At 30.4% G+C, this 27,496-nt stretch overlaps 2 protein-coding genes across 3 annotated transcripts in view; one reads left to right on the top strand and one right to left on the bottom strand.

The window, feature by feature from the left end:
- The window catches only part of LOC107436174 (uncharacterized), a 72,291-nt gene extending 60,207 nt beyond the window's left edge, over positions 1–12,084 (bottom strand). Inside the window, exons 1-2 of the mRNA XM_021146764.3 lie at positions 11,941–12,084; positions 128–210 (exon numbers count right to left, since the gene is read on the bottom strand). Coding sequence (XP_021002423.2) covers positions 128–210; positions 11,941–12,008 — 151 coding nt within the window. The 5' untranslated portion in view covers positions 12,009–12,084. The remainder of the gene's footprint in view (positions 1–127; positions 211–11,940) is intronic.
- Positions 12,085–16,394: 4,310 nt separating this feature from the next.
- The window catches only part of LOC107436175 (lysosomal enzyme receptor protein), a 48,360-nt gene continuing 37,258 nt past the window's right edge, over positions 16,395–27,496 (top strand). For both annotated transcript variants that reach the window (XM_043052776.2, XM_043052778.2), the window contains exons 1-2: positions 16,395–16,764; positions 21,978–27,036. In XM_043052776.2, the coding sequence (XP_042908710.1) occupies positions 16,667–16,764; positions 21,978–27,036 (5,157 nt within the window). In that variant the 5' untranslated portion in view covers positions 16,395–16,666. The remainder of the gene's footprint in view (positions 16,765–21,977; positions 27,037–27,496) is intronic.

Genomic DNA, 27,496 nt, shown 5'->3' with positions numbered 1-27,496 from the left:
TATATATATATATATATTATTCTTGTTTGCCTCTGAAGAAAACTGTAAAGCTTCTAACTCTTGTTAATTTACGACATGTTCTGTCGGTCAGTTTTTGTGTATTTTTTTCACAACTTAGAATACTCACCATAACTTTCTTTAATGACTTTGCAAATCTCTTCATTGTAGTCCGACGTCACGATTGTCCAACTTGTTGCCAACAAAAGTGCTCTAAAAAAAGATGTATTTTATAGTGCAATGAAAAATTTACGTCTATTGCAATAATGCAAAAGTATAGCATTTGTTTAAGAAAAGTAAAAAATAAAAAAAGTAATCATTTGTCATTGGAATCGTTTTGTTATGTCTAGATCTCTAAGATAATGACGCAATCAAATGTATTCTTCTACCTTGAATTCTATTGTAACGGTTTTTATATCATACTTACAATCCTTAAATGGCTTCGTATTGCTCTTAAAATAGTATTTCGTTCTATGGATCTTTTAAGTTTATCTTAATATAACAGATTACTGCTATTTTACTGTGCATTATAGAATACATTCTTTATGAAAAGTATCTTTTAAATGAATATTAAATAGTCTGATCTCAACTATAGCATAAATTTTCATTACATTATTTTAACCTATTACCCGAATTACTGCATAAACCTTCCTTATAAATTTTTTTTTAATAAAAAAAAACTGTTATTGATAACTTATTGTAGTTTACGACTACCATGTGTAACTCCTTAGCTTTGTAATTTTGAATTTTGAATTCCAGAAGGAAAAAGAAATCTTTGATCAAGTTTTGGAAGAAATTTTCCATCGTTTAGGACTTTTTGATAGAACTAACTCGCATATAAGTTACATGGACACAGGGTTCCCGCAGTTCTTGAAAAATTTTAAAAGTGGTAGTAAATTTAGGGTAATGCTAGAATATATTTTTTATTTTAATATACCAGTTCATCGTTAAGAGCTGGAATTTTCATGCATACATACTTTCTTTGGAGAACAATTTTTAGTGGTGGCTACACAAAAGTTAAATTATCAAAATTTGTTTTATTTTAGTCACCGCTTCTTAAAATTTTCAAGGCTCGCTGAAACCCTGTGGGGAGGAAAACCACGAAAACCTCACACAGATAGCCTGATGGCAAGGGGACTGTAACCCATCATCCGTCAATTACTGGGAATATTTTACGTCAGCACTGTGGTCGATGGAACCCGAATGTGGAATTACTACCGACCAGCCATCTCTGGGATTCGAACCCGGGCAACTCAGCCCTGGGCTTCGAAGGGGCACTCCACGCTTCCACATTGATTTCCCAAATCATGTGTTAGAGGTTAAACGCTTTTGTTCTATTTTTTGGAATGCGTTCTTTTTTTTTTCTAGATAATAACGACTGATAACTCTATTATTTCAGTGTTAATATATATTTTGAATGAGCCACACATTCGCATTTACTAAAATATATTACTGGTTTTGATATCTGTGTTTGATTCTGAAAACATGCTGTTTTTATATCTTTTAACCGAACTGGTAGTTAAATAAATATTAGATATATCCTCAATTTAACCACAAACATGTTGCCACTTTTTTTAAAAACTGACTTCGGCGGATAAAGGGTTAATTTTTCCAACTATTTCTATTTCCTGAAATAATTTTATCGAAGGGGAATATCATTTACCAGAAATGATTCTGTTACTGGAAAAAGTTCGAAAACAGTTAAGAAAAGAAGTCAGTTTCGAATTTAAAATGCCTTACAGTAACAATGTCTGATAAAATCAATTGTCTAACATTTGTTATCATTCAGTCGTTATCAAGAACTTCTATGTAGGCCAAAGCTGTGATAACTTGTAATGGATAACGGAAACTATTTTCAACTTTGTTCTGGAAATTCAAGGAGAATTTTTTTTTCTTCAATGTTCTGATTTGAGAACCGTGGTGGTCAGGGGATAGATCTCTCGCCTCCCAATGAGGTGAACCGGGTTCGAATCCCGGCAATGGATGGTTAATTCGAATTCCCCACCCGGGTCACACCTACCACAGTGCTGACGTAAAATATCCTCAGTGTAGACGGATCATGCGTTAGAGTCCCTTTGCCGTCAGGGTAACCGTGGGAGCTTTTCGAGGTTTTCCTCTCCATGTAAAGCAAATGTGGGTTTGTCCCATCAAAAAATTCCCCCATGAAATCAAATTTCAATCAATACTTGGTCCAGGAGTTCCCTTGTCTTCTGGATTGGGTTCAAAATTAGCTACGGAGTTGAACATTAATAGTCGTAAAACCAAAAATTGGGTCAACGACGGTTTTAAAACAAATTCAAAAGAGAAAGCTGAGAAAAAATTAAATTAAAACATTATTTAAACTTATGTGTCAAATGTAATTTTTATCGCCAAATAATGCTTCAACAAAATCTGTGCCTGGCTCTGTTTAATTTTATTTCCAAAATACTATGTGTACAAAGTGCAAAATAAAAAAAACTGATTATTCTTTTAATTTAATGATCAGATCTCACTTTCTGGGACTCAATCTTATTGGTTTAAACTTGTTAATTAATTAGTGCAGGCGTTATTTTAAGGTGCAAAATTATATACAAAAACGTACTTTCTCTGAATAAACATACCTTTTTACTTTCTGGGAAATAGGGTCCTATTAGTTTGGTCAGGAGAGCTGCTCAAAATTTGAACCCCCTTAATGTTAATTTCACGTTTTGCGTATTGCGCTTTATCTCCAGAACTTTTTTAGCAAATTGAAATTTTTTTTCACACAGTTATAAAATACGTCTATTTAAAGATAATTTCATGCAAAAGATAATTTTTAGTATATATTTATTGTTTTTTAGTATTTTATTTAATAATAGTCGAAAAAATTTGTTTCGTAAGGCATACAATTTTTTACCTAATTTTAAATGATATAATTTCACACGGCAAAATACAAAATTTGTATGTAAATGGACGAATAGTTCCTTTAAAAAAAAGGAAGGGAATTTTAAAAATACAATTTTTTGGATACCAAGATTGAGTCCTGGAACATGAAGATGTGACCATTCGATCAAAGGTTATGCAGAATGGTCCGTTTTTTCTTTTGCGCACTAAACAAGATTCACTTTATGAAAATATCACCATTTTTATTTAGAACGGCTATAAACAACCACTCACTAATTCATTTATAAACCAACACGGTTGCTACAAACATTTTTTATTTTTCTGGACGATGCAGAATATTTACATCGAAATTAAANAGGGTCTGAAAACTATCTGGGAAATAGGGTCTGAAAACTATCTGGGAAATAGGGTCTGAAAACTATCTGGGAAATAGGGTCTGAAAACTATCTGGGAAATAGGGTCTGAAAACTATCTGGGAAATAGGGTCTGAAAACTATCTGGGAAATAGGGTCTGAAAACTATCTGGGAAATAGGGTCTGAAAACTATCTGGGAAATAGGGTCTGAAAACTATCTGGGAAATAGGGTCTGAAAACTATCTGGGAAATAGGGTCTGAAAACTATCTGGGAAATAGGGTCTGAAAACTATCTGGGAAATAGGGTCTGAAAACTATCTGGGAAATAGGGTCTGAAAACTATCTGGGAAATAGGGTAGTATTAGTTTGGTCAGGAGAGCGGCTCAAAATTTGAACCCTTTTAATGTTAATTTCACGTTTTGCGTATTGCGTTTCATCTCCAGAACTTTTTTAGCAAATTGAAATTTTTTTTTCACACAGTTATTAAATTCGTCTATTTAAAGATAATTTCATGCAAAAAATAATTTTTAGTAAATATTTATTGTTTTTTAGTGTTTTATTTAATAATAATCGAAAAAATTTGTTTCGTAAGGTATACAATTTTTTACCTAATTTTAAATGATATAATTTTACACGGCAAAATACAAAATTTGTATGTAAATGGACGAATAGCTCCTAAAAAAAAAAGGGAGTTTTAAAAAATAATTTTTTGTCCCAAGATCCTGAGGCGTGACCTGATCCAAGACCCTGAGGATTCAGTCCTGAAGCATGAAATTCCGACCATTCAATCAAAAGTTATTTTGTGTGGACAGTTTTTTTTTCTTTGCGCGCTGTACTATACAAGATTCGATTTACGAAAATATCACTGTGATTTTTATTTAGAACGGGTTATACCCCCCCCCCCCCCCNCCCCCCCCCCCCCACTAGTTCATTTATCAACCAACACGGTTGCTACAAACATTTTTTTTCTTGGACGATACAGAATATTTACATCGAAATTAAAAAGACATTTTAATCGGAAGATGCTAAAATGCATATGCATCTACGGTTTATTTATTATATTCCTGTTTAATATTTGGTTACTAAAATGTCTTGTTCATCAAGAAAGTGATTGTGTATTAAAAGGGAAAAAAGTTTTTTTAATGGCCAACTAAACAGGGTTCAAACGCATCTGGAAAAATTTAAAGAATAGTAGTGATATTAATATTAATTTTTCGATATTATTGTATGTGTAGCTACCAAAACATTTTATTATCTTAGCAAATCTATAAAGATCCAAAGGTGGCAGATGTAAAATTTTGTTTCGATAGAGGAAGCAAGAAATTCTCAGCTTCTTAATAACAAAAATGATACCAGTTATTAATATTTTCCAGATGCGTACGAACCCTGACTTTAGGAAATATGCACGTAAAAGTTGCTAATTTTTATGTATTTTTATATATTTTTCTTTATTACTCACTTTCACAATTTTCGTTTTTCTATGTAATTGTGTTAACGAGTTAACACATATTAGTCAACATGACATAAATTCGTCCTGTTATTGACAATCATTAACAGCCAAAACAAAAATTCGTCTTTTATAATTTGTAGTAAATAATAGTTTATAAACTGAGTTTTAATTTTTGTTTTTCTGAAAAAATAAATAAATAGTGGTAGTCTTTATTGACTACCACTATTTTTTCTTGATTCTAACATTCTCTTAAAACGTTTTTATTAAAAAGTTGTGGTAACTACAAATAGTTTATCCATACTAAATAGAAGAAAAAAAATATTGTTACTACCAATATTTTTTATTTTCCGTATAAAGAGCAGAATTGTAGTAGTTAAAAAATGCTGATATTTAGTCAACGACAGTATTAATTTTGGGCAGATATAGAGACATGCCAACTGCTCCGGATTCGACAAAATATTTTAAAAAAAGACGATAGAGAGCTACAAACCAAATTTTGCAGATTTTAGGTTAATTTAGAAATTTTTTTAAAAAGCTCAACACAGCTTACTCTTACCAAGTGGCGTACCACAGAAAATTTTAATTTTTTAGAAGTAGTGGTAAATGATAACCCTATAAATCAAATTTACTAAAACAAGAATTATACATATAAAGACTATCACTCGAAAATATTTACCAGCCATCTGGAGCAAGTTGGCATGTCGTATCACTAGTTTGTTCTTAGTTTAGTAAATTTGATTTTAAATAATTATGATCACCACTTCATATAAAATAAATTAATGTATGTTAAATTAATGATCTACTTCCCTCTATTTTACAATTCCTGCTTTAGTTCGCAACCACTGTGAAATATCTGTTGTAAAATAAGTATATGTTGGAAAAACTGACAGAAACCCCCTGTAATTTGAAATGCGAGAAATAGTTTATTACTTCTGTTAGAGACAAGATTACGAAGCCTTGAATTTCAGACAGCGTTAATATTTGATGCTAAAGATTCCTCAAAAGTGCTGAAGCGACAAAACTAAAAATTAATAAGCTCCTTTTTATGCATCACCTTCAAAACGGATTGCAGAAAAAATGAAGGAGATATTCAAAACGCATAACTAAAGCACTATGTCAACACAAAACAAACAACCCAAAATATTCTTCTTTTTTTATATATATATTATTTGAGAAATGCCTAATATATTCGATTTTGAAAATTTCGAAGAAACATTTTTTTTCTTTTTCAAACCTCTAGCACTGTGGTTCTCAAATGGTGTTACACGGAACCTTTGGGTTCCGTGGAAAGAGTTAAAGAGTTCAGGACTCTTTTATTAACACGAAATGATTTTGGGACTTTTAATTGAATTTAAATCGAATTAATAAGCCATTATTTATTTAATATCCCAGTTTCCTTCAAGAAATTATTCAGATTGAAGTACCAACAAAAAAGAAATGGCACTGTTTTAAAGAAAAAAAGAATTTTTTAATGACAATTTATTAAATAGATAATGAAGAAGAGTTTCCTATAAAAGAAATTACATTCGTATTTTTCACTGGGCTTTGAAATCAAACTAAATTTACCAAATTTTCAAATAAATTGTTCACATAACAACCATTTTCAACGAAAACCATTTTAAAGAAAACCATAATTCGACTTATTATAGTTGTTTTCAGTTATATTACGTCAAAAATAATTTCAGTACTAAACTAGGGAAAGCTCCAGAACTGCAAATTTTGCTGTAGGACATAAAATCTAGTTTAAGATTATAAAATGATAAGACAATTAAAATAGTTCATCTGATTTTTTTAAAATTTTATTTTATAACCAGCCTTGAACAGCCGACCTAATTCTAAGTTTATAGCTATCAATGTTCATTTCAACAGCTGTGTAATTTTAAACACAACCCAGAAGACAAAAGAACTTCCAGATCAAGCATTGTGACAAGCTAGCCTTCGTGAAAGCCTTTTTGTCAGTACCAACTCTCATTTGCGTTACATGGAGAGGAAAACCGTGACAACCTCCCGCGGTTAGCCTACAGGCAGGAAGAACCTAACCCATGATCCGTCTACCACTGAGGACATTTAACGTCAGCACTGTGGTCGGTGCGACACTGGTGTGGAATTCAACCAGCCATCGCCGGGATTCGAACTCGGTTCACCTCTTTGGGAGGCGAGCATTCATTCCCCTGAGCTACCTTGACAAAAATTTGATCTTTTGCAAATTTACTCAAAGCTGTTAAAAAGTCTTACCATCAATGTTTTCGATGCAATCGATTGAGAGAGACCGCCACGTTTCAGATTTAAAGTGAGTTAATAACTAAACAGCAATTATAGTTACACACTGTATTTATATAGTTTAAAATTAAAGCAGTGTCTTACAGATCATTTTTTAAAACGAAATATAACCAGTGGCACACTGTACACTAGTAAATAATAAGCCGCGATTTAACTCTGACACACTAATCGAAATAAGTTCACCATCTTCGGTATAGAGAAAGACTCGTTATTTAATATTTTTTTATGGAGGAGACGTTGCATTGGAAATCGCAAGGGGCGGGTTAAGCGTAAGCGGGGCCCTGGGCCAATCAAATTTTTGGGGCCCTCGGATTAATTTTATTTCTCGTACGTTTCTTATTTACTCAAATATAAAAGTATTTATACATCTTTTCATTTAAGAAAGCATATTTAAAATTGAAATAAATAATAATAAATTAAATCTTACTTTATTTTGTTAAATTAAAACTAAAAAAAATTATCGTATTTTATTAATATATATTTGAAATTGTTTTTTTTAATCATTGTTTTTCTTAATTTTCTTAAATTTACTTTCTAAAAAATTTTTTTAAGGGGGCTTCTAATTATTGGGGGCCCCAGGTCATGGCCTAGTCTGGCCTAATGAGTAATCCACCCCTGGAAATCGCTATTATGACCGATTATTCATATAGCTAGTGAATAAAGGTAAAATAGCACGAGGGGAAAAAGGAATCGAATCCCTAAGTCATGAGGTATCCCTACGTAGACCATGCACAGAGGGACCAATATTTGGATAGATAGATTTCCTAACATTAATCCTAAAATGGCTTATATATATACGGTCAATATAAGGACTATATTTGCTGAATAATGAATATATAATATCCGGTGAATCTGACCATTCTATAAATTGCCGATATTGGTTGTAAAATGGCAGAAAAATATCGGGTAAATCGGATAAATCTATATCAGGCCAATATCGGAAAAATAACGGCCCTTTGAAACATTATTCAGCCATGATTCGTGAATATTTTTCCATAGAGGATACAGCTTATTTTGCTGCTAGGGGATAGTAAATGGAGCTGTTATTAAATATGCTTTATCAAAAGTAGCAACAAATAATTTAATAAATTGAAGAAGAAAAACTAAAAAGTAGCGTTAAAATGCAAGGAATTTAAAATATTTCAACAAATTCGTAATTTAGGCACATGATAGATATGTTCGTTGTCAAGAATTCGAGAAATCATCAATTGCCGCACATTGTTCGAATCTTGGATCTAAATTCAATTTCGACAATGCCAAAACTATTTTTCCTCCAGTCACATCAACTTATCTTGAAGCCCTGGAATTTTGTTTTATTCATATGGATGCTGATTCCCGTGTTAAAGACATTACTTAACAAGTAAAAATGCATTTTACCCTGATTTGCCCAGCTGTTTTTTTTTTTTTTTTTTTTTTTTTTTTTTTTTTTTTTTTTTTTTTTTTCATCATCTTCGTTTTCTAGCTCTGTTTTTCACCTTTATTTTCCATTTTTTTTGGTGGCAACTTTACGTTTTTTATTACATTATTTCGTTTTTTATTACTTTCGTTTCTTCTCATTCACGTCTGGCTACTCTTGAAAATGGGTGCCTGTTTTTGAAGCGCTTGAAACATGTTAACTGTTATTTTCAATTTGTATATTTTTGAAGCGAATGAAGTTTTTAATAAGATAATTTCTTGGGATTATTTATTTAATATAATGAGTTTACTTTATCTGTAATAATAATTTTCCCACCTTATTCAGTTTTATCAGGCATACTGTACTGATAAATATGCTTCCTGAGAACAGCAGTAAATCAGCGACTGGTTTACATGTTGTTTCAGATACAGGGCTGTCATGTAGAGTTATCATTATTCTATAATGCTTTACCATTCTCTGTTAGTTATCATTTCTCGTACCCCCTTTCGTACAATAGCTTTACATGATCGATAACAAGGTTCTCACGGTACCTTAAAATGATAATGAGGTAAATAATCATACAGCATAAGTCCGCTATAACGATAATTCATAATAGAAGTTGAAATTGACGTTATACTCAAACTCCCATATTTAATTTTTAAATAGAGTGAAGGAAAGAGACGAAAAATTTTATAGACATATTTACCTTTTCCTTTTATTTTGATCAATATTTTCTATTTAAAATATTTATCTAGTCAACACCTTCTATAACTGAAATCCTCCACACGGTTTTTTATAGGTAGTCCGATCAGACCACTATGAAAGTTAGCCAGTTTACGTAAGAATCATTATACGAAAGAGCCATTTAATATAAAGTTTTGTATAAATACGAAAGTAGTAGCAAATATATGTCTAAAAATTTGTCCAATTGATGAATATGATTGGTTTGTCTTACTTACTAGTCAACCAAGACAGATTCAATTCTCAAATATATATGATAAATTACTCTTAATTACTTTTAAAATAGAATTTTGATTCACGCGCAGACTGGTTCACTTTTTAAATTGTCTGCGCAGACGACTTATTTAAAAAAAAATCGTGTGGAGGCTTTCTGATGTAGGAGGTAATGACTGTGCTTGACTACAGGTTGTGGACAGAATTGCGTACTCTGTGTACTTCCGGCAAAAGGTGTTGAGAGTTCTAACAAAAATTTCCAAATTATAATAATTGTATAAAAATGAGTGGCTAAAATTACAAGAAGGAAATGATCTTCGTTTCTCTCTTTACTGCATAGACACCAGAAAGAAATAAAAAAATGTCTTCCATTTAAAATTTCTTCTCATAATAATGCAAACAAAACTGCAGAAGAAAAAAATATTTTCCGAAGGAAAAATTTTTAGTAATAACGGAACGCTAGCAATTTTTATCTTGTTATAAACATACAATATTTGCATCCATAATATTAGATTTTAAACAGGAAATTTGTCGCTAAAATGGATTTGTCTGTAATATGCCGCAATCGAATTATGTCGAATGTATTAAGCGAATAATAAAAATTAAAATAAGTTAACTTTAATGCAGAATTTTTATTAATATATTTTTCATGCTTTTTTCATTATTTTCTATTAGTTTTGGTCAAATTAAGGGGAAAATATTATATTTGGCATTTTAATAATTTATGGTTATAGAATACAATATGAAACACAGGTCTCTTTTTCCGCGTTAAAGGTAAAATATTCCAAATACGGCTCACTTCCAAGAAATAATTTTTCGAATTTACTCATACTTGCAGTTATTTAGATCTAAGAGAAGCACTTATTCATCATGGATATTTCTTTAATTTACAAAGTCGATTGTTGATCACTTTTTTCTATATGAAAAAAAAAATTTTTTTTTTGGAACTTTATATTTTAGTACAATTATAATTCCGACAATCTAATATATTTTTTCGTAACTGTCAGTTTGTTTTTGCTTTTTTATATATAATTAATAATATCAAAATATATTTTTGCTTGTAATTAGAGCATCAGAAAAAGTATACACCGCCTTGAGGCAATACAATGATTAGACATCTTATCCAGCGGTTCTAAGGATCGTTTTTTGTGAAAATTATCATAGTTTACATATTGTTTAAAGATGTTTCTGTACATTGTGTTGTAGAAATTCTGGAAACTTAAAAAAAAATGCTTATTTTGAAACAATACTAAGAAACCATAGTAGTAGTAGTAGTTGATTACACCCGTAGTAGTTGACAGCCATTTGATGTAAATATTTATCTGGAAAGAATACTTAGACCCATTTGATGTAAATAAATGTGATAATTGATGAAACCTTCAAAAAAAGTGTGATTTTTGCAGATTATTCATACGGTTAGAACATCTTTAAACAACATCTTTTTAACAATGAAAAAAGTGGTAGTACATTACTGTATCATTATCAGGATTTATTTAAAGGAAACTTGTTTTTTATCAGTTTTAACACGTTAATAATATGAATATTTATCTGAAATAATAGTACAGTTCTTCTTTTAAAACTAAAGAGGTAAGCGACCGAAAAAAAGCTCACATAAATGATATTTATGTTATCGATCAATTATACATTGTGATGAACGATTCTCCAATATCAATTTCACGAGTAAAATAATTTAGTTAACAGTCTTTATCTTTCAAACAAAAATTTCATTTCAGCGAGATCAAATAATGGAAATAAGCAAAATTAGCATCGTTGTGTACTAGAAGTATAAAGTATAAGAAGTATCTGATAACAAATTTTGTGTGACAACACACTGCAACCATATGTGTTCTTATCAAAAAGTCCATAAAGGTATCAAAATGTCTAAAATAAATGAGAGTATATGGGCAGTCCCTTATCTTTAAAAATTACATAGAAATTAAGATTCAGATAATCTTTGAAGGGGTAGACAGATAACAACTATTGTCACTCAATATTAAGGTTGAGTCACAAATCGGGTTTGAAGAGAACGTTTTTCATTTAAATAGATAATAATTTACAACCTAAACGAACCATATTTTTTATATTTGATTAAAATATATAATTTCGAAAAAAATAATTAAAAATATTTTTTTACGACGAATTTTAAGATTCTGCGCTTAGCTTTATAACCATCCATGGATTTATACTATTTATGAGTCACCATTTCTTACATTTTCAGTCATCAGTTTCATACTTGAGAATGTAAATATTTTTAGAAGCTGCTTAATTTTCGGATTTGGGAAATAAATTTATAATTAACTTGTATATGTATTTAGCTAAATAATCCATAATTAATGACATTTTAAAGATAAATCAGAGGTTAAAAAGGAAATATATCCACAACTGATCTTTATCAGATAAAAACCAATAACTTTCACTCTTACAATTTTTAAGGAATCAAACACTTTAAAAAAAAAAAAAAACGATAAATAATTATGCAAATAATCATATATTTAAAAATAATGAATGGTTATTAAAGAAAAACGAAAGATTTTTTTTTTAAATTTTAAAGATTTTGCTTATATATGCATTTATTTACTTAATTTATTTTTATTTCTTTATTTTTTGAATGGTAAAATAGTAATAAAAAAAAATAAAATTAACTTACGCTATCCACGGGATGCTCATTTTCGATCGGCGACGCTGAGTGAACACCCCCTTCTGATCACTTACCATTTTTTATGATTGTTCTTACCTATTGTGTCAAAATTATCTATCAAGGAGGGGGGGACGGAGAAACAAAGTAGATACACACTACATAAATCAAAATATTAATAACTTTATCAGATTAACAATGAAAATACTTATCAGATTTTTAAGGTAAATTTATCTAAACTGATGTTATTTAAATGTTTGAAACAAAGTATTTTCTATGCTAAAGTTCAGCATTTTGTTTAAATTATTCAGGGAGAGTATACATGTTTCATTTTATTTTTAAAATATTACAAAAATTTACTATGTGTTTTGATCGGATACCACTGTTATTTTTTTTTTCAGTTATAATTATTTTTTTAAAATGTGCCTGTAAAAAATTTATTATTTAAAATCGGCGGTAATTGGGTACTCCAAGAAAAAGAACACGATACACACACATGTGACCTATGACGTCAGCTCCAGCTGATCGTTTATAAACAAAATGGCGTTAGAGTTGAGCTAAATTTCTCCACATAAGCTAGAATGTAAATTAACGTGAAGTTAATTAAATACGACGCCGTATCGCCCATCGAATTTGTTGAAATATAATTATTTCTCGTCTACGTATTTTACTTAACTTAGATCCATTATTTGTTTATGCATTTTAGTGTTATGTATTTAGTTTGTTTTGAGTACCTGGCAACTTCTACGCACAATTAGTTTATGTTCTACATGGCTTCATGCCTGTCATTGTGTTAAGTAAGAAATATGTAATAAAACAATTGAAATTTTTGTAAAAGAATCTTTGTGTAAGAATATAGAATGTGTCATTAAAGAGAATTGATACTTGACGGGCTTGGCTTACACGATATAGAATAGAAAGAACAGTTGTTATCGTAAGCAAATGCCACGTTTCTACAACCAATCAAAATAGATATACCCACACTACGTCACTTGCAGGTATCCCTTTGAAATAAAAGAAGAAAAGAGTGATCATGTATTCCGAGGCAAAATTAATGAGAAAGTGGTACTAATTCGTTTAGAAGAAACATAAAAATCGCCATACTATTATTAACACAAACGATTCTTAATTAATTTAGGAAATATATGTACATTGAAGTTTTTTTAAAAAAAACAAGAGTAATAGTACTTACTCGTTTGGAGGAACCGTAAAAAAAATTGCCATACTATTATCGACGACAATGATGCTTAATTAATGTTGGTGAAATGCATTAGTTGAAATTAAAAAAAATTAAGCAGTTTGCTGTAATTGAAAAATTTAAAATAAGCTATGTATATTCGAAATTCGATTAAGGGAACCGAAGAAAATCGTTCTACACAGGTGACGTTTAATTATTATGGTACTGTGTACTACTGGTATTATGGTAAATACCATTATTATGCTAAGTACCAGCAGTACATAGTACTATAATAATTACCATTTACCATATTGTACTATTGTTATTACGGTAAATACCACTGGTACAATATGGTTAATGGTGCAATTTTGATAAGAGTTCTACAACGGGTTCTCCATTGTTTCAAAAAGTATTTTTCCAGTGGTAGCAAAGATAGTGTATTAATATTTAAATGAATTCGAATTAAAAGAACTTTTTTACACTACTAATTTTAAATATTTTAAACGTAGCGTTTAAATGGTCGGATTGAAAAATGGTCATGCTCCTAAGTCCTTATCAAATTCCTATTTAATTTTTTTCCCTTCAAAAATGTATATTCGGTTTGCTGCCACAGATGAATTTTTTTCGCATAAAACTCAAATGTTGAAGGGTTATATAACCGTTGACATATGTCATAAATACCAAATATACTAATATAGGTATAAAATATTATAATGATAATTTTGCCCCTCGAAAGAGATATGTATCGGAGAAAATTGATAATGGTAAATTTTGACTATCATAAGTTGATCATTGATGATCAGGTTTGACTATCCTGAGTTGAGCGAGCAATATCATCATGCCAACTGATGATAAAAACAGTTAATCTCTATTCTGATGAGAGGAACTAAGATAAACGAGTTTTGCTCAGCTTCATAACAGAAAATCATGAGAAAGGGTGACAAATTAAAATAAGTGGAAAATTTTATAGAAAAACGTAAACATTCTCATCAGGAGGCATTCTTTTACAGCGAAATAGACATTTAATAAAGAACAATTATCTCCGTTAGAAGTTAAGAGTTATTCTTTTTTTAAATGGAATTTTGAAGAATAACTACCATTTTCCCCCTGTTTTATGTATTGGAATACACTTAAAAGAATCATTTAACTCAAACATAAAAGTTTTATTATTTCGTAAGAAAACTATTTCATTATATGGATAGGGGATCCAAAATATTAAATACACAATAAACAAGTAAATAATTTATTTTAATTTATTTATTTATTAACTTATAAATTTAAATTTGATTTAAAATCATCGATCTGATATTGTTTGAAACTGAAATGTTTTGGCGATTATAAAATTCAATTCTTTATGCAAGCTGATTTCACTAGATGTGATGCAAATAATTTTTTTCAAGAAAGAAGGGAGATGCAATTTTTAAAAGTTTAAGCATCTATCTCGTGTGTTTTGAAAAAAGTATATTTAGCATTTTGTTACTGTGTCACAAATTGATTTAGCTATACAAGAGATTTCCAGTGATCAAAGGGATTTTCCTTGTCCATTTTTTTAACAACTATTGCGTCATTGATCGGTCAAGCACATCTTTACTTTTTTCCCTCAACATAAATTCGGTGAACATTTGAGGCATAATTATGCCCTTAATAGTGCATTTGTCTGTTTGTATTAACAAGACAATACTCATAGTAAAAAAAAAAAAAGTAGGGTATTAGGTCTCCACTAAATCATTATTTTTTAATATTCCGCAAGCGAATTCTTAAGTTATTATTATTCAAAGCTGACAGAGATCAGAATTTTCCATTGCTATTTATACATCACTTAAATGATGAGTAAAACAAGAAATAAAGGAAACATGTAAATCGTTGAATGCGGATCACAAAATTATACTAGCATTAAGTACCAAACGGCTAAGGCCCAGTTCGCTAGCGCTCAACAACCCCGATGATTGCTACACAACAATTGCTGTTTCTTGGCATAAAACAGTTGAAATTATTCAACTAAAAGTATATGTACTAAAAAAAGCTTTTGCCCTGCCACTTCCCAAGTCCGAATATTTTCCCTTACGATACAATTAAGATTTATTAGTGAACATAAGCCATTTTTCTAAGTAATAATTTTTTGAAATAACATTTAAAATTAAATGTTTATTGTTATATCAAATTTGAGGAGTTCACAACTGTAATTTACTATTTTTGCATTCGTGAATTTGTGAATAAAGCTGAAAGTTAAGTTCTAAATCATTTAACGAATCTCTTTAACCGTAATTCATAATAGTATATTAAATTTTCACCAAAAAATAATAATTGTAGAACGGTTAATAGGATCAGACACCGATTTAAATAATCTTAAATAGTAACGTAGAATTACGTTATTCGAATAATAGTAATGATAAAAGGAATCCTCTTAAATTCTTAATTTAGAAAACAAACAAAATCAAAAACACAATAATAATAGTACAAGTAAATACCTTTAAATTAGGGATGAAAAAACATTTGTAGGAAAATAATGCCTTTATGACTTACATCAATTTTTTAATGACANTAATTCATATTTAAAAAATCATTATAGATCAGTCTGAATACGCTGTGTGAATCTTTTCTAGGCTGAATATAGTGGCGGAGGACAAATCTATAAAAAATCAGTGTGAACAGTGAAGTGACTTAATATCGGGTTACTCTTACAATGTTATACTGGTTAAATAGCTGTGACGAATGGCTGAAAAAATATAATATGAACAAATCTTTGGCTTAATTTCTCCTGAGTAAATCATACAAACTCTTTATTTGGTTTAATCCTAGGGAAGAAGACCCAAATCATTATAAGAATGAGTATAATTTGTACAATTTTCTTTACAACTAGAGGTAAGTAGGCAATTTATTTATGTCGCATGGCCTGCATTTTTTTCTTCTTGTACTTTGTAGTTCTTTTTGTAGCTGAGCTGAGCGAAAGTTCTCTTTCAGTTGGAAACATCCTCCTTTTTCAGAAGAAATATTTGCTAAGAAGATCCATTTAAAAAAGCTGATAGCGCAAAAGTACCATCAAATCAATGATGTGAGAAATATAATCATTACAACTTATTAAATCTCTCGTCTCTTCTTCCAAAGAAAACTGATTAACTACCAAGAATAAACCATAGTTACATTTTTGCTTGTCCTCTATAATAAAACTTTTTTTTTTTAAGCCACCCAATATTGTTTTAAACATTTTCGTAGATTAAACTTTTGGCTGTGCTAATGCCCTATTATTAATATCCCTCTGGCTTCCTCTTTTTCCCCACGCTGAGATTTTCCCTATAAATGACGTAATATTTGACAAATCGCGCGGAAGCTGCACGTGATGGTGAGCTTTCATTCGCTTTCTCATTCGATTCGCATTTTATAACAACGAAGTATGGAAAAAGTTCATTGAAGGCTTGGCAATGAGAATTTTGTGCTCTGTCCGCTGTTTGCATTATTTACTAAAATTGAGAAGCTGCTCATGAATCATCTGCATGTTGTCATTGAGCGTTTTAAATGAATAATTATAATTTTGATTTCGCCGATTAGTTTTAATTTGAAAACATGATTTTATTTGTGATATTTACTATTTGTTTGTTTCATTTTTCTCGTCCTACTTGTATATTTGAAGATGGGAAATACGATTTATCCGATCTGGATTGGTAAGTGATTTTAATTAAGTATTCGCTTTGTAATTATAAATTTGCTGCCAAAGCTTATTGACGCTTTGCTATTTAATATTTTTTTCTCACATTGATGGATTTACGTGTTACATTTTAAACTGTTTAACTTTCCGTTAGTTCAAAGTAAACAATTACAATTATATTGGCCATAATTAGTTTTCTATCTCCATTGTATTGTCAATCATTTGTCTTAACAGTGTTAAATTTAAACAAGATGATTATAATTATTTCAACAGAAAATTTTTTCACTTACGTAAAACCATATGTTAGATTCCTATCCTTACTTCTGGTGAATATTATTGACAATAAAATTTATTAGCATGATTGCATAAATGTATGCTCGTATCTTTTATTTTTAAAAAGTTCATATTCCACGTATTTATTTATTTATTATTATTTTTTTTGAATGCTTCGTATATTGGGTATGAACAACAATTTGCCGGGAATACTCCCTCATTAGTTGTAGTTCCCTTCCGTTTCTACTTATGATTTATAATTTTTGAATAACTAAAGTTTATATTGCAACCAGGGTTTTATACTTTGTGTATTTGCTTTCTTATTTGGTGTAAAAATTTCGTGTGATATAGTTTTTGTGCATTTAAAAGTAACATATTTGGGTTAGGTACTTATTGACAGTGTATTAAATTTTTATTGTTTTTTGATTACCTTCACGTTTAAATTTTTTTAATGGCTATGACTATCAGGATCATAGTTTGGGGTATGACTGATTAAATTTGCAATATAAATTTTTCTTATTTGCATGTAAATGCAAAAGAAACAATAATTTGTCTATTATTTTGTAAAAGAGAGAAGATTTCTGTTGGGGATCCTACAATAAAACGGTTTTTAAGGTTTGACAAGAGTAAGACAGTGATTCCACTAGATTTTTTAAACTACAGATCCAAGGATTATAATATTTCTGCTTCTCGTTGTGCTAAAAGCATTCTTTTTTTTAAATATTAATTTGTAGCCTCATTTTTTTTATCTATTCATATTCACATCCATAATTATTCTATCCAGGCAGTTCGAAGGAAAATAAGACATATAGTGGATAAATATTTTTCATCAAATTGATGTTTTTTGTTTAATTTTTTAGTTAAAAGTATAAAGAAATCTAACATAGAAGCATTTTTCTTCAGTTTATTTTTGATAGTCTATAAAATAAAATTTTTCTTTTTTTACATCAGAACTATAATATTTCTGGGTTAAAAAAATTTGGTTGTTAAAAGTAGGTCCTTTTATTAAAATATAAATTTTTAATCCCCTTTTTCCATATTGGCGATCGAAATGGGCTGCAGGTGGCGTAGAGCAGAACTCTTTTCCTATGGCAACACTTCACATGCTTTCTCCATTAGCGTGTGGAAAGTCATAGAGGAAGGAAGTACGTTTGTTTCTCTCTTGATTTTCAAATAGATTAAAATCTTTTAACTTGAAAAACTATATGGAACTGAAAACTACATTAAACATAGTTCTAAAGAAAAGTATCACGGAAATTTTAGAAAATATTTTTATTAAGTAAAAAGGAAAAATATTAAGAAAAGGGAAAATATCGTAGTACATTCCTATATAACTGAAAAAAGGAGGAGAGGGAAGGGAGAAGGGCTAAAGGCATGAAACCGGTCTCTCCCCAGATAGCGTATTCGAGTGTTGCGATCGCGAATATTAATATTCACCTCCATAATTCTTCTATTCCGGCAGTTTCATAGAAAATAAGACAGTTATTGTATCATTCTCATGGGTTTAATAACTAGAAGCAGAGTATTCCGTGATTATTCTGGGAGTCAAAAACTTAAAATCTGACAAAATTTTGAAATTTTTGCTAAATCCTGTTAACGAGACGTTTACATACATGTGATTCATCTGACAATTTAATTCTTTTTGTTTGGCAGATTTTTGCCATTTGAATATTTGCAACTGAGCCAGAATCTGTTTATATCGGGAATCGTGATTTTCATTCACTCGATTTTAATATTGAACATCGATTTTTGTATTTACCCAATTTGAAAGTTACATGTTGCGATTCATGCAATTTAAATATTCTACATTGCGATTCTTATCGAGATGATTTAAAATTCCAATATCTCATTTTAAATTTACACAATTAAAAATTCTTTGCGTTTTTGATATCCACTATCGCAGTTCAAAGTAGATTTTAAAACCCGACATTTTGATTCTCATTCATGCGATTTTTAAGTACAATATTGCAGATTCTTGTATGAAATAAGTTTTTTCTTGAATTAGTTACTGAAATGGTGTGATATTCTTCATCAGTAAGTAATTTTATTAAAAATGCTAGCTTAAAAAATGTTAAATATGAAGCATGTTTGATATATAAATTGACATCTTAATACCAATTTTGCACCTAACATTTTCAGGGTTTTTCACTTAGTGTTACAATTACCCATGATAGTGGAAGAATTTTTTTTCTTCAAATTCAATTGTCGTATTTTATATAATGTTTTAGTTAAACGTACGAAGAACTCTAACCTTGAAAAAATTTTGAATCTCATAGCAAATTACTAATTCTTGTAGGAATTTTGTTTGCTTTGTTAAAGTATTTTTTTACAATATTTAAGTTTTTTTAATTAATTCATATTTAAAAAATCATTAAAAAAATTTAATACTGTGATAAAAAAAAGGTCTTTTAATTGTTCTTTGAATTACAACAATACTAACCAAAAAATTATAATAGTTTATTCTAAATTAGAATTATTTTTTTAAAATCAAAAACAGTCATCTGGATTTGCTAATTACCTGTATTTTTACAATCGCCAATGGTTTGAAACTGATCCATGCAACTTACAATTGTTCTAAATTTAATTTTGTAACAGGAGCACATTTTTGAAACAAAAATAACCTCAAACTTTTATGTTTATTGAATTATATTTGCCATTTTAACAAATTGCACTTGCTGCAAAATAATGGAAGTTTTAATTAAATAGCTAAATTCAAATTCAGCATATTTACATCTCATCAACTTAACAAAAATTTTGGATCAGAATAACACTTGCTTGTTGCAGTTAATTTTATGGAAATTCCATTCGCTAATAACAAATTTAAAATCACCAACCTTATTAAATTTGGAATTTGCAGTTTGTTTCAAAATCATATTTTTTTTAAAGTTTTCTAATTTTTATAAAACTTTAGATTGGTTCACACCATTGGTGAAGACCAATAAAAGCTGATTATAGAAATCCAATTATGTCATGAGCAAAAATACTTTTTAAATAATTAGAAGAATACTTGAAAATTGATCAAGAAAAAAGTGTATGTCGAAAAATTTTTTCCTCAGAATGTTATCAATGTTTTAATGAAAACATCGACGCGAGATTTTATTAATTTAAATTAAGTGAATATGAAACACAATGTGTGATTTTAGAATCGTGTTAATTCAAATTTTGATGTTTGATTTTAAAATTCTGGGAATACGACGAATCTTAAAAATTAACTTTAAAATCGCCTTATTATGAATTCCGTTTTAAAATTAAGTCATTTGAACACAAATCATAATAATGCCTTTTTTGCACAATATTTGATATAAAACCATCGAAATACCAATTACAATGCACGATTTTAAATCTAGTAAATGTAATTTTAAATCTCATTTGCTTAGATAGGAAAAAGCATAAAAGTAAATCTTTTTTTTTCTTCTCTGGAATTCAAAGAAGATCTGATTATAATGAACTTTCTTTGAAAAGGCCAGTTTATTTTATTAATTGAACTGAAAGAAAAAAGCAGAAAACACTCAACCAGTATACCTGAAAGTTAAATGCAGAAAAGTCGTGGGAAATGTGCGACTGTGCGAATCAAAGATTAAAATTCTCATATCAATCTCAACCAGAGTGACCTGGGCATTAGGATAAGATAATTTGCAGTTTTTTTTCTTATTAGTAACACTAACAAAAATTTTCACAATGCTTACAAATTTTCCGCTACTGGCATTCTTCCATGTTACAAAGGACAATGTAAAAACAAGCACACAAATAATCATTTAATAGCATCCTTTCATTAACATTTTTTTTTAAAAAATTTTATATTAACCATTTTAAATATAAAATCAAAAATTGTAGTTTTTATTTTGTAGCAATAATAAGGTTATTATAATTTTTTTTAATGAAGTTTGTATCTGTTGCATAAAAATTATAACATAAGTTACAAGAGCTTTTTCTTTATTTGCCACTTAATGTAATTCCGTCTGTACTTTTAAAGTTTCGTGTTAATTTGAAGTTTTTTTTAAATAAATTTAAAACAATAATAAATTCATTATTGCTTTAGAAAAGAATTTTAGAATAAAAATATGTTTTACCCTATGTCACATTCTATAGTTTTATATGTTGCATTTTATATTTTCATAATAAATGAAATATGTATTTATAATTTTCACCTAGCTTTTTCTTGTATGCATAATAGTATTAGGCTATTTAAAAACATCCCTTGAAATAACAAACACATTTTTTTTAAATTTTTTATTTTATTAATTTATTTTTTGTTAAAAAATATTATGTGATTGCTTTCAAAATGTGGCTTTATTTAAAGTAATATAGAAATCTAAGTGATACAGAGATGTTTTTGCGATGTAAAAGCGAAAATTCTTTTTTGAAACTTCTTAATATTTTTTTTAAATTCTAGATATCTATTTTCTTAAAAAAACTTTTATGAAATTTTCAACTGAGTAATATTAAAACGTTTTCTTATATTCTAGTTTAAATTATGGATTTGTTGTGAAAAATTAAAGGATTTTCCTTGTGTGTTTTTAAAGGATTTTAAGGCAGAGGACAGTAATTACGTTTTCCGTGTAATTATAACTTAAAACGGTCTTTAAATTTTTATTTTAAGAGTTTGTTTATTGTGTGTCATGGATTTGTATACTTTAATGTTTGTTCTTAATGTATTAGTTATCAAGATTAAGTTAATTAAGCTGATCTTTTTTCTAATTGCCTTATGCAAAAGTTATCATGTTGAGCACCCATCTATTCCATGGATTCCAGTAAAAAATTGTAATAAAAACATATCTATTGATTTAGATTTATTTTTTATGTGAAGTTTTAATTGTCACAATGGCACAAATTTATTAATTGCACACTTCAATTATAGTAAACTTGAATTTCAGAATATTTTGAATGTACTGCTAGCTCTTTAATTAATTGATGAATCATTTTGTAATAATTTTTTTCTTTTATATCTTTTCTCAGGATTCGAGGATGGCCAGTTTCAATACCAAAAATAAATGGAGAGCTTGCAGCCTTCGAAATCAATATTTGTCGACCTGTCCAGTCATCAACTGGCTGTGTAAATAGTTCTGTATGCCTTGTCACTCGTAACGGATCTACGAGTTATGGAGACGCTGTGATGGAAAAATCCTCTAACTATGCTATTTCAGATAGTTTCGGTGGTGGTTTTTCCTTGTATCTTTTGACCGAAGTTAAATGTGGTGCAATAGGTGTGTATCGTGCTGCCATCAATTTTGCCTGCGGGCCTTACTTAGGAGCACCTGAATTAATTTTAAGAAGTGAGTGTCAAGCCAATTTTTATTGGAGAACTTTAGCCGCCTGTAAAGAGAAACCAAAAGTTAAACAAGTACCTTGCTATGTTATTGATGATCAGGGTAATAAACGGGATTTATCCCCACTTATTATGCCAGAAGGTGGTTATTTTGTAAATACTCCAACTCCGGCTATGGATTTCGTGATCAATGTGTGTGGAAATATAGTTCCTGACAATAAGACAGAAGGTTGTCCTGACGCTGGAGCTTGTAGAATTATCGGCAGTGAGAAAATTATGTTTGGTACACCTCGTAGGAGAGTTTTATCGCACGAAGAAGGTCTTACTCTTACCTATACAACACTAGGTTATTACACTAATTCTGGTTGTAGGATGAAACCAAAAACGACCGTCACTTTTAAGTGTCCATCTCGTGGACATAGTCAACCACCTAAAATTATTTCAGACAGTAATTGCCAGTATGATGTTGAATGGGAAACTGAATATGCTTGTCCTGAGAATACTCTGAAAGGGAGTATTAAAGATTGCAAGTTTTCACTTGACAATCATGGTGTTGAAATTGACTTGACACCGTTGAAAATGAAAACTTTTGTGAACGTTACTAGCAGTGATGATAAAAATATCCATTTTGCTTTAAGTGTTTGTAGTGGATTAAATAATTATACTTGTGGAGACAAGCATTGGAAATCAGTGGCAGCATGCATGGCAAATTCATCAGATAACTCATTTCAAGTTATTGGAACCACTGATAAATCAAATTTCATGTACGCAGATCAAGAAGTCATTTTAACGTACCCAAAAGGTGCAGAGTGCAAAGGTAATGGCGTTGAGCAATCATCTACTATAAATTTTGTTTGTGATTTAAATGCTGGTGTTGGTGAACCAACTCATTTATCATCTGATTACTGTGCTCATATTTTTGAGTGGCGCACTAAACATGCCTGCTTGAAAAATCCTCTCGACACTCCTTGTTCGGTTACTTATGATAAGAAAAAGGTGAACCTTCAAAAGCTTTTGCTCCTTAAAGGTGATCCGTGGGAAGCAGTCGATCGCAGAGTTCTGCCCAGTAAAGACAATGCTGAATATTATATTAATGTTTGTGGACAGGTTTCTAATTTAGACAATAGTAATCTCATTAAATGTGGTGAAAGCTCCTCTGTTTGTGTCTTACTTTATAATGGGACTTATTTAAATCTTGGCAATTTTACTACTGCTCCTGTTTATGATGAAATTTCCAAGTCCATTAAATTGCATTACGTTGGTGGTAGTTTTTGCAATGGTGAAAAATCTTGGTCATCAACTATTTCATTTGTTTGTAGGCCAGGGCATATAAATTCAGGTCCGGTTCTTACTAGAATCAATGATGTAGATTGCATTTATGAGTTTCAATGGCTTACAGCTGAAGCTTGTCCTGAAGGTATAATTGAAGGCATTAATTGTAAAGTGTATGACAGTAAATTAGATATAAACTATGACTTAAATTCTTTAAGGTCAAAAACGTATCAGGTAGATACTGAAAACTATAAATATTATTTGGGAGTTTGTGAGCCTGTTCAAGATACACCATGTTCTGCAAATAAAAATTCTTCTGATAATGTGGGAGTTTGTCAAGTTGATAAAGTGAATAATTCTTCGTGGAAAACAGGAGAGCCAACATCTCATCTTTCTTACATGGATGGAGTTGTGAATTTAACATATTTAAATGGGGATCCTTATAATGATGCGAATAACACTGCTCGAATGACTATGATTATATTTATCTGTGACTATCATCCTAATAACAATAGTCCATATTTTGTTGAAGAAGTTGATTTTGCATACGTTTTTCATTGGTATACTGATTTAGTTTGCCCCAAAGTTCCATCAATGGACTGTTTAGTTCATGATCCAGTTTCTCATTTAGTTTATGACTTATCTGGACTAGCACTTACTGGACAGAATTGGGTGACTATCATCAGTGAGGACAATAAAGAAAGGCAAATTTATTTAAATGTATGTAAATCTTTGGCAGGACCAACTGGCTGTAACCCGGATGCTGCTGTTTGTGCAGTTGAAATTACCGATATAGGTGAGAAAGTTGTTATTCCTAACCTCGGACGAGTTAACTCACCTCCTCTTTTAGATAGTCCTGGTCATCTCTCTTTAACATATACTAATGGTGATCCCTGTCGAGCATTTGGTGAAAATACCACTTATTCAACTGTAATACATTTTCTTTGTGGAGAACAAATATCTAAAAATGGACCAATATTTTTAAGCAGATTAGGAGCTTGTGAGTATGCATTTCTTTGGAACACAAAAGCAGCTTGTCCTACAGCTAATTTAGAAACTAGAGATAGTTGTCAATTAACTGATATTGATTCTGGTTTTACTTTTGATTTATCATCTCTATATATGAATAAACAGCCCTATGTAGTTCAATCACCATCACGTACTTTTCAGTTAAATATATGTGGAAAAATCAACCAGGGTTGTACACCTTTTAATGGCATTAATCCATCAGTAAATGTGAGTGCATGTGAAACTGATAATGATGGCAATATATTGTCAGAATTGGCTATTTCAAATTCTTATAGCCTCAGTTATTCTGATGGACAGTATTTAACTCTCACTTACAAATCTAACTCATCAACCACAGGTTCTGGTAAAGGAATAGCCATAAAATTCCCTTGTACTTTAGGAGCACCTGATCAAAGTCCTGTTTTTATAGGTAATGAAGGTGGACAATATGTGTTTGAAATGAAAACCAGCCTCACTTGTATGACTTCTCAGTTTGATTGTAATATTGTTGATACCAATGGAAATGAATATGACTTGAATCCACTTGCAAAGTACAGTGATGGAAATTGGGAAGCTGTTGACCACAGGCCGGAATACTCCCATTTGCGGTATTATATAAATTTCTGCCGTCCTTTAAATAAAGTAAGCTCTTATAATTGCCCAGGGGGTAACTCAGCGGCATGCCAAGTGAATACTGCTAATATTGGTAGTAACGGTATCGATTTAGGTTCTCAAAAAAGTGATCCTCTTGTTAGCCATAGAGGAACAGTTGTAATCCGATATGTTGATGGCTCTCTGTGTCAAAATGGGCAGTTTAGCCGAAGTACAACTATAAATTTATTCTGCTCGAGTAAAGAGGGAGATTTGATATTTATTGGGGAAACTCCAGAGTGTGAATTTGTGTTTTCACTTGATACACCTGCAGCATGTCCTATACAGAACAATGTAGGAAATAACTGCATGGTGAAAGATCCTATATTTGGTTACATGTTTGATCTCAATCCTCTTAAAAGCAAAAACAATAATTACAATGTAACTGTTGGAGAATATGTTTATTTATTTAATGTTTGTGGTAAGTTGAATGGATTAGAAAATGTTTGTGCCAACTCCAGTTCCTGTCAGACCAAACCTTCGGATATTGGCTTTTCAAAAAGCCTTGGTTTGCCAAATGATGATCTTGTATATAGGAAAGGTCTTATTACACTGGAATATCAGTTTGGATCAGGAAATTGCCATGGCAAATATAATAGATCTACAAAAATTACTTTTACTTGTCATCATGGCCGAGAAGATAAGGATGGTCCCTATTATGTGTCTGAAGCTGAAAATTGTACTTATTTGTTTGAATGGCCAACTGTGCATGCGTGTCCTCCTTTTGATGTCATAGAATGTTCAGCTGTTGATGAAAATGGAACCCATTATGACCTTAGCAAACTATCATTGCTCAGTGACAACTATTATGTTAAATATCCATTTTCAGATAAGAACACATTTGTAATTAATGTGTGCCGCAGTGTAGTCCACACCTCTGATTCTCTTTGTCCTTATACATCAGCAGTTTGCTTAGTGGACAACTCAAAACCATCTGAGCCTCTTAATCTTGGGCGGGCTGTGCAAGCTCCATACATTGATGATGGTAAAATAAAAATGAGGTATTCTTCTGGAGATCCATGTAATGAGGAACATTCAAGTACAGCAAGATTTTGGCAAACTATCATAGAATTTAGTTGCAGTGAACATAATATTGATAGTAGTCCACAATTTGTTGGCAAAGATGACTGCACATATTATTTTGATTGGCCTACTGCTTATGCTTGTCCTGCAAAGACTGCTGTGAGCAATAATGATTGTACAGCTTTAGACCCAACTACCAACTTCCAATATAATTTGACTGCTTTGAAAAACCAATTATTTATTTCTAATGTTTCTGGCTATCGCTATACCTTAAATATTTGTGGAAGCAATAGTTCTAACCCTTGCGGGTCGAATAGCGGATTATGTCAAGAGGAAATTGCTGGCCTGAAAAGATCTTGGAATGGTGGAAAACCGAATGGAAATTTGATGTTTACTGGTGAAGGGTTAATGTTTCTTAATTACACAGGCGGAGATGAATGCCACGATGGTCGTTTCAAGCGCAATACTATCATTGAATTTGTTTGCGGTCCAGATGTAGGTGAACCACAGTTTATGTATGAAACACATGATTGCACATATTTCTTTAGCTGGAAGACAGAATTAGCATGTCAAGTAGCACCACATTGTGGAGTTAAGAATAACAGTCAGTATATTGACTTGTCTAGCTTCACTAAAACATATCATACAGCTGCCTCAGGTGTGTTAAATGATGAAGCATCATACTACATAAGTGTTTGTGGTCCTTTACCTACTGTGGAAGGAGTTTTTTGCCCCCCAGAAGCTGGTGTATGTAGAGTAACACAGAATGGAGTATCATCGAGCAAACTATGGCAGGTATACTTTTCAACTGATTTGATCTAATATTTTTTGGATAAATCTTTTGTTTTTTTTTCCAATTTAGCAAATTTTGTTCTTTCAGCATTGCTTGAAAATATTGACAAAACTAAAACTTGTCCTAAAATGTTACATGAGCAGGGTATCCTGCACCCCAATGCTTAAAATGCAATATAAAGTGTTACATAATTTTATAAATATTTATCATTTATAATAAAGAAATAATACTTGTAATATCACAAATAGCTTCAATAGTAAGTTTATAGAGAACTGAAATTAAAAAAACTAATAAAATAATCTCTCTGCTAAGTTAAATTCCATCATAGTTATATATAGTGGCATAGTGCTTATGTTATCTGTGTGCACTTTGAATGAAATACTTTCATGTAGTCATTGAAAAAAATGTTTTTATATTTGGATTATTTTCTTCAAGTTACTCTGTCCCCGGCTTGTTTGAAAT

This window comes from Parasteatoda tepidariorum, chromosome 9 (assembly GCF_043381705.1).
Source record: "Parasteatoda tepidariorum isolate YZ-2023 chromosome 9, CAS_Ptep_4.0, whole genome shotgun sequence".
Lineage (NCBI taxonomy): Eukaryota > Metazoa > Arthropoda > Arachnida > Araneae > Theridiidae > Parasteatoda > Parasteatoda tepidariorum.
The sequence above is the reverse complement of the archived record's forward strand: the minus strand, read 5'-3'. Positions and strand labels throughout refer to the sequence as shown.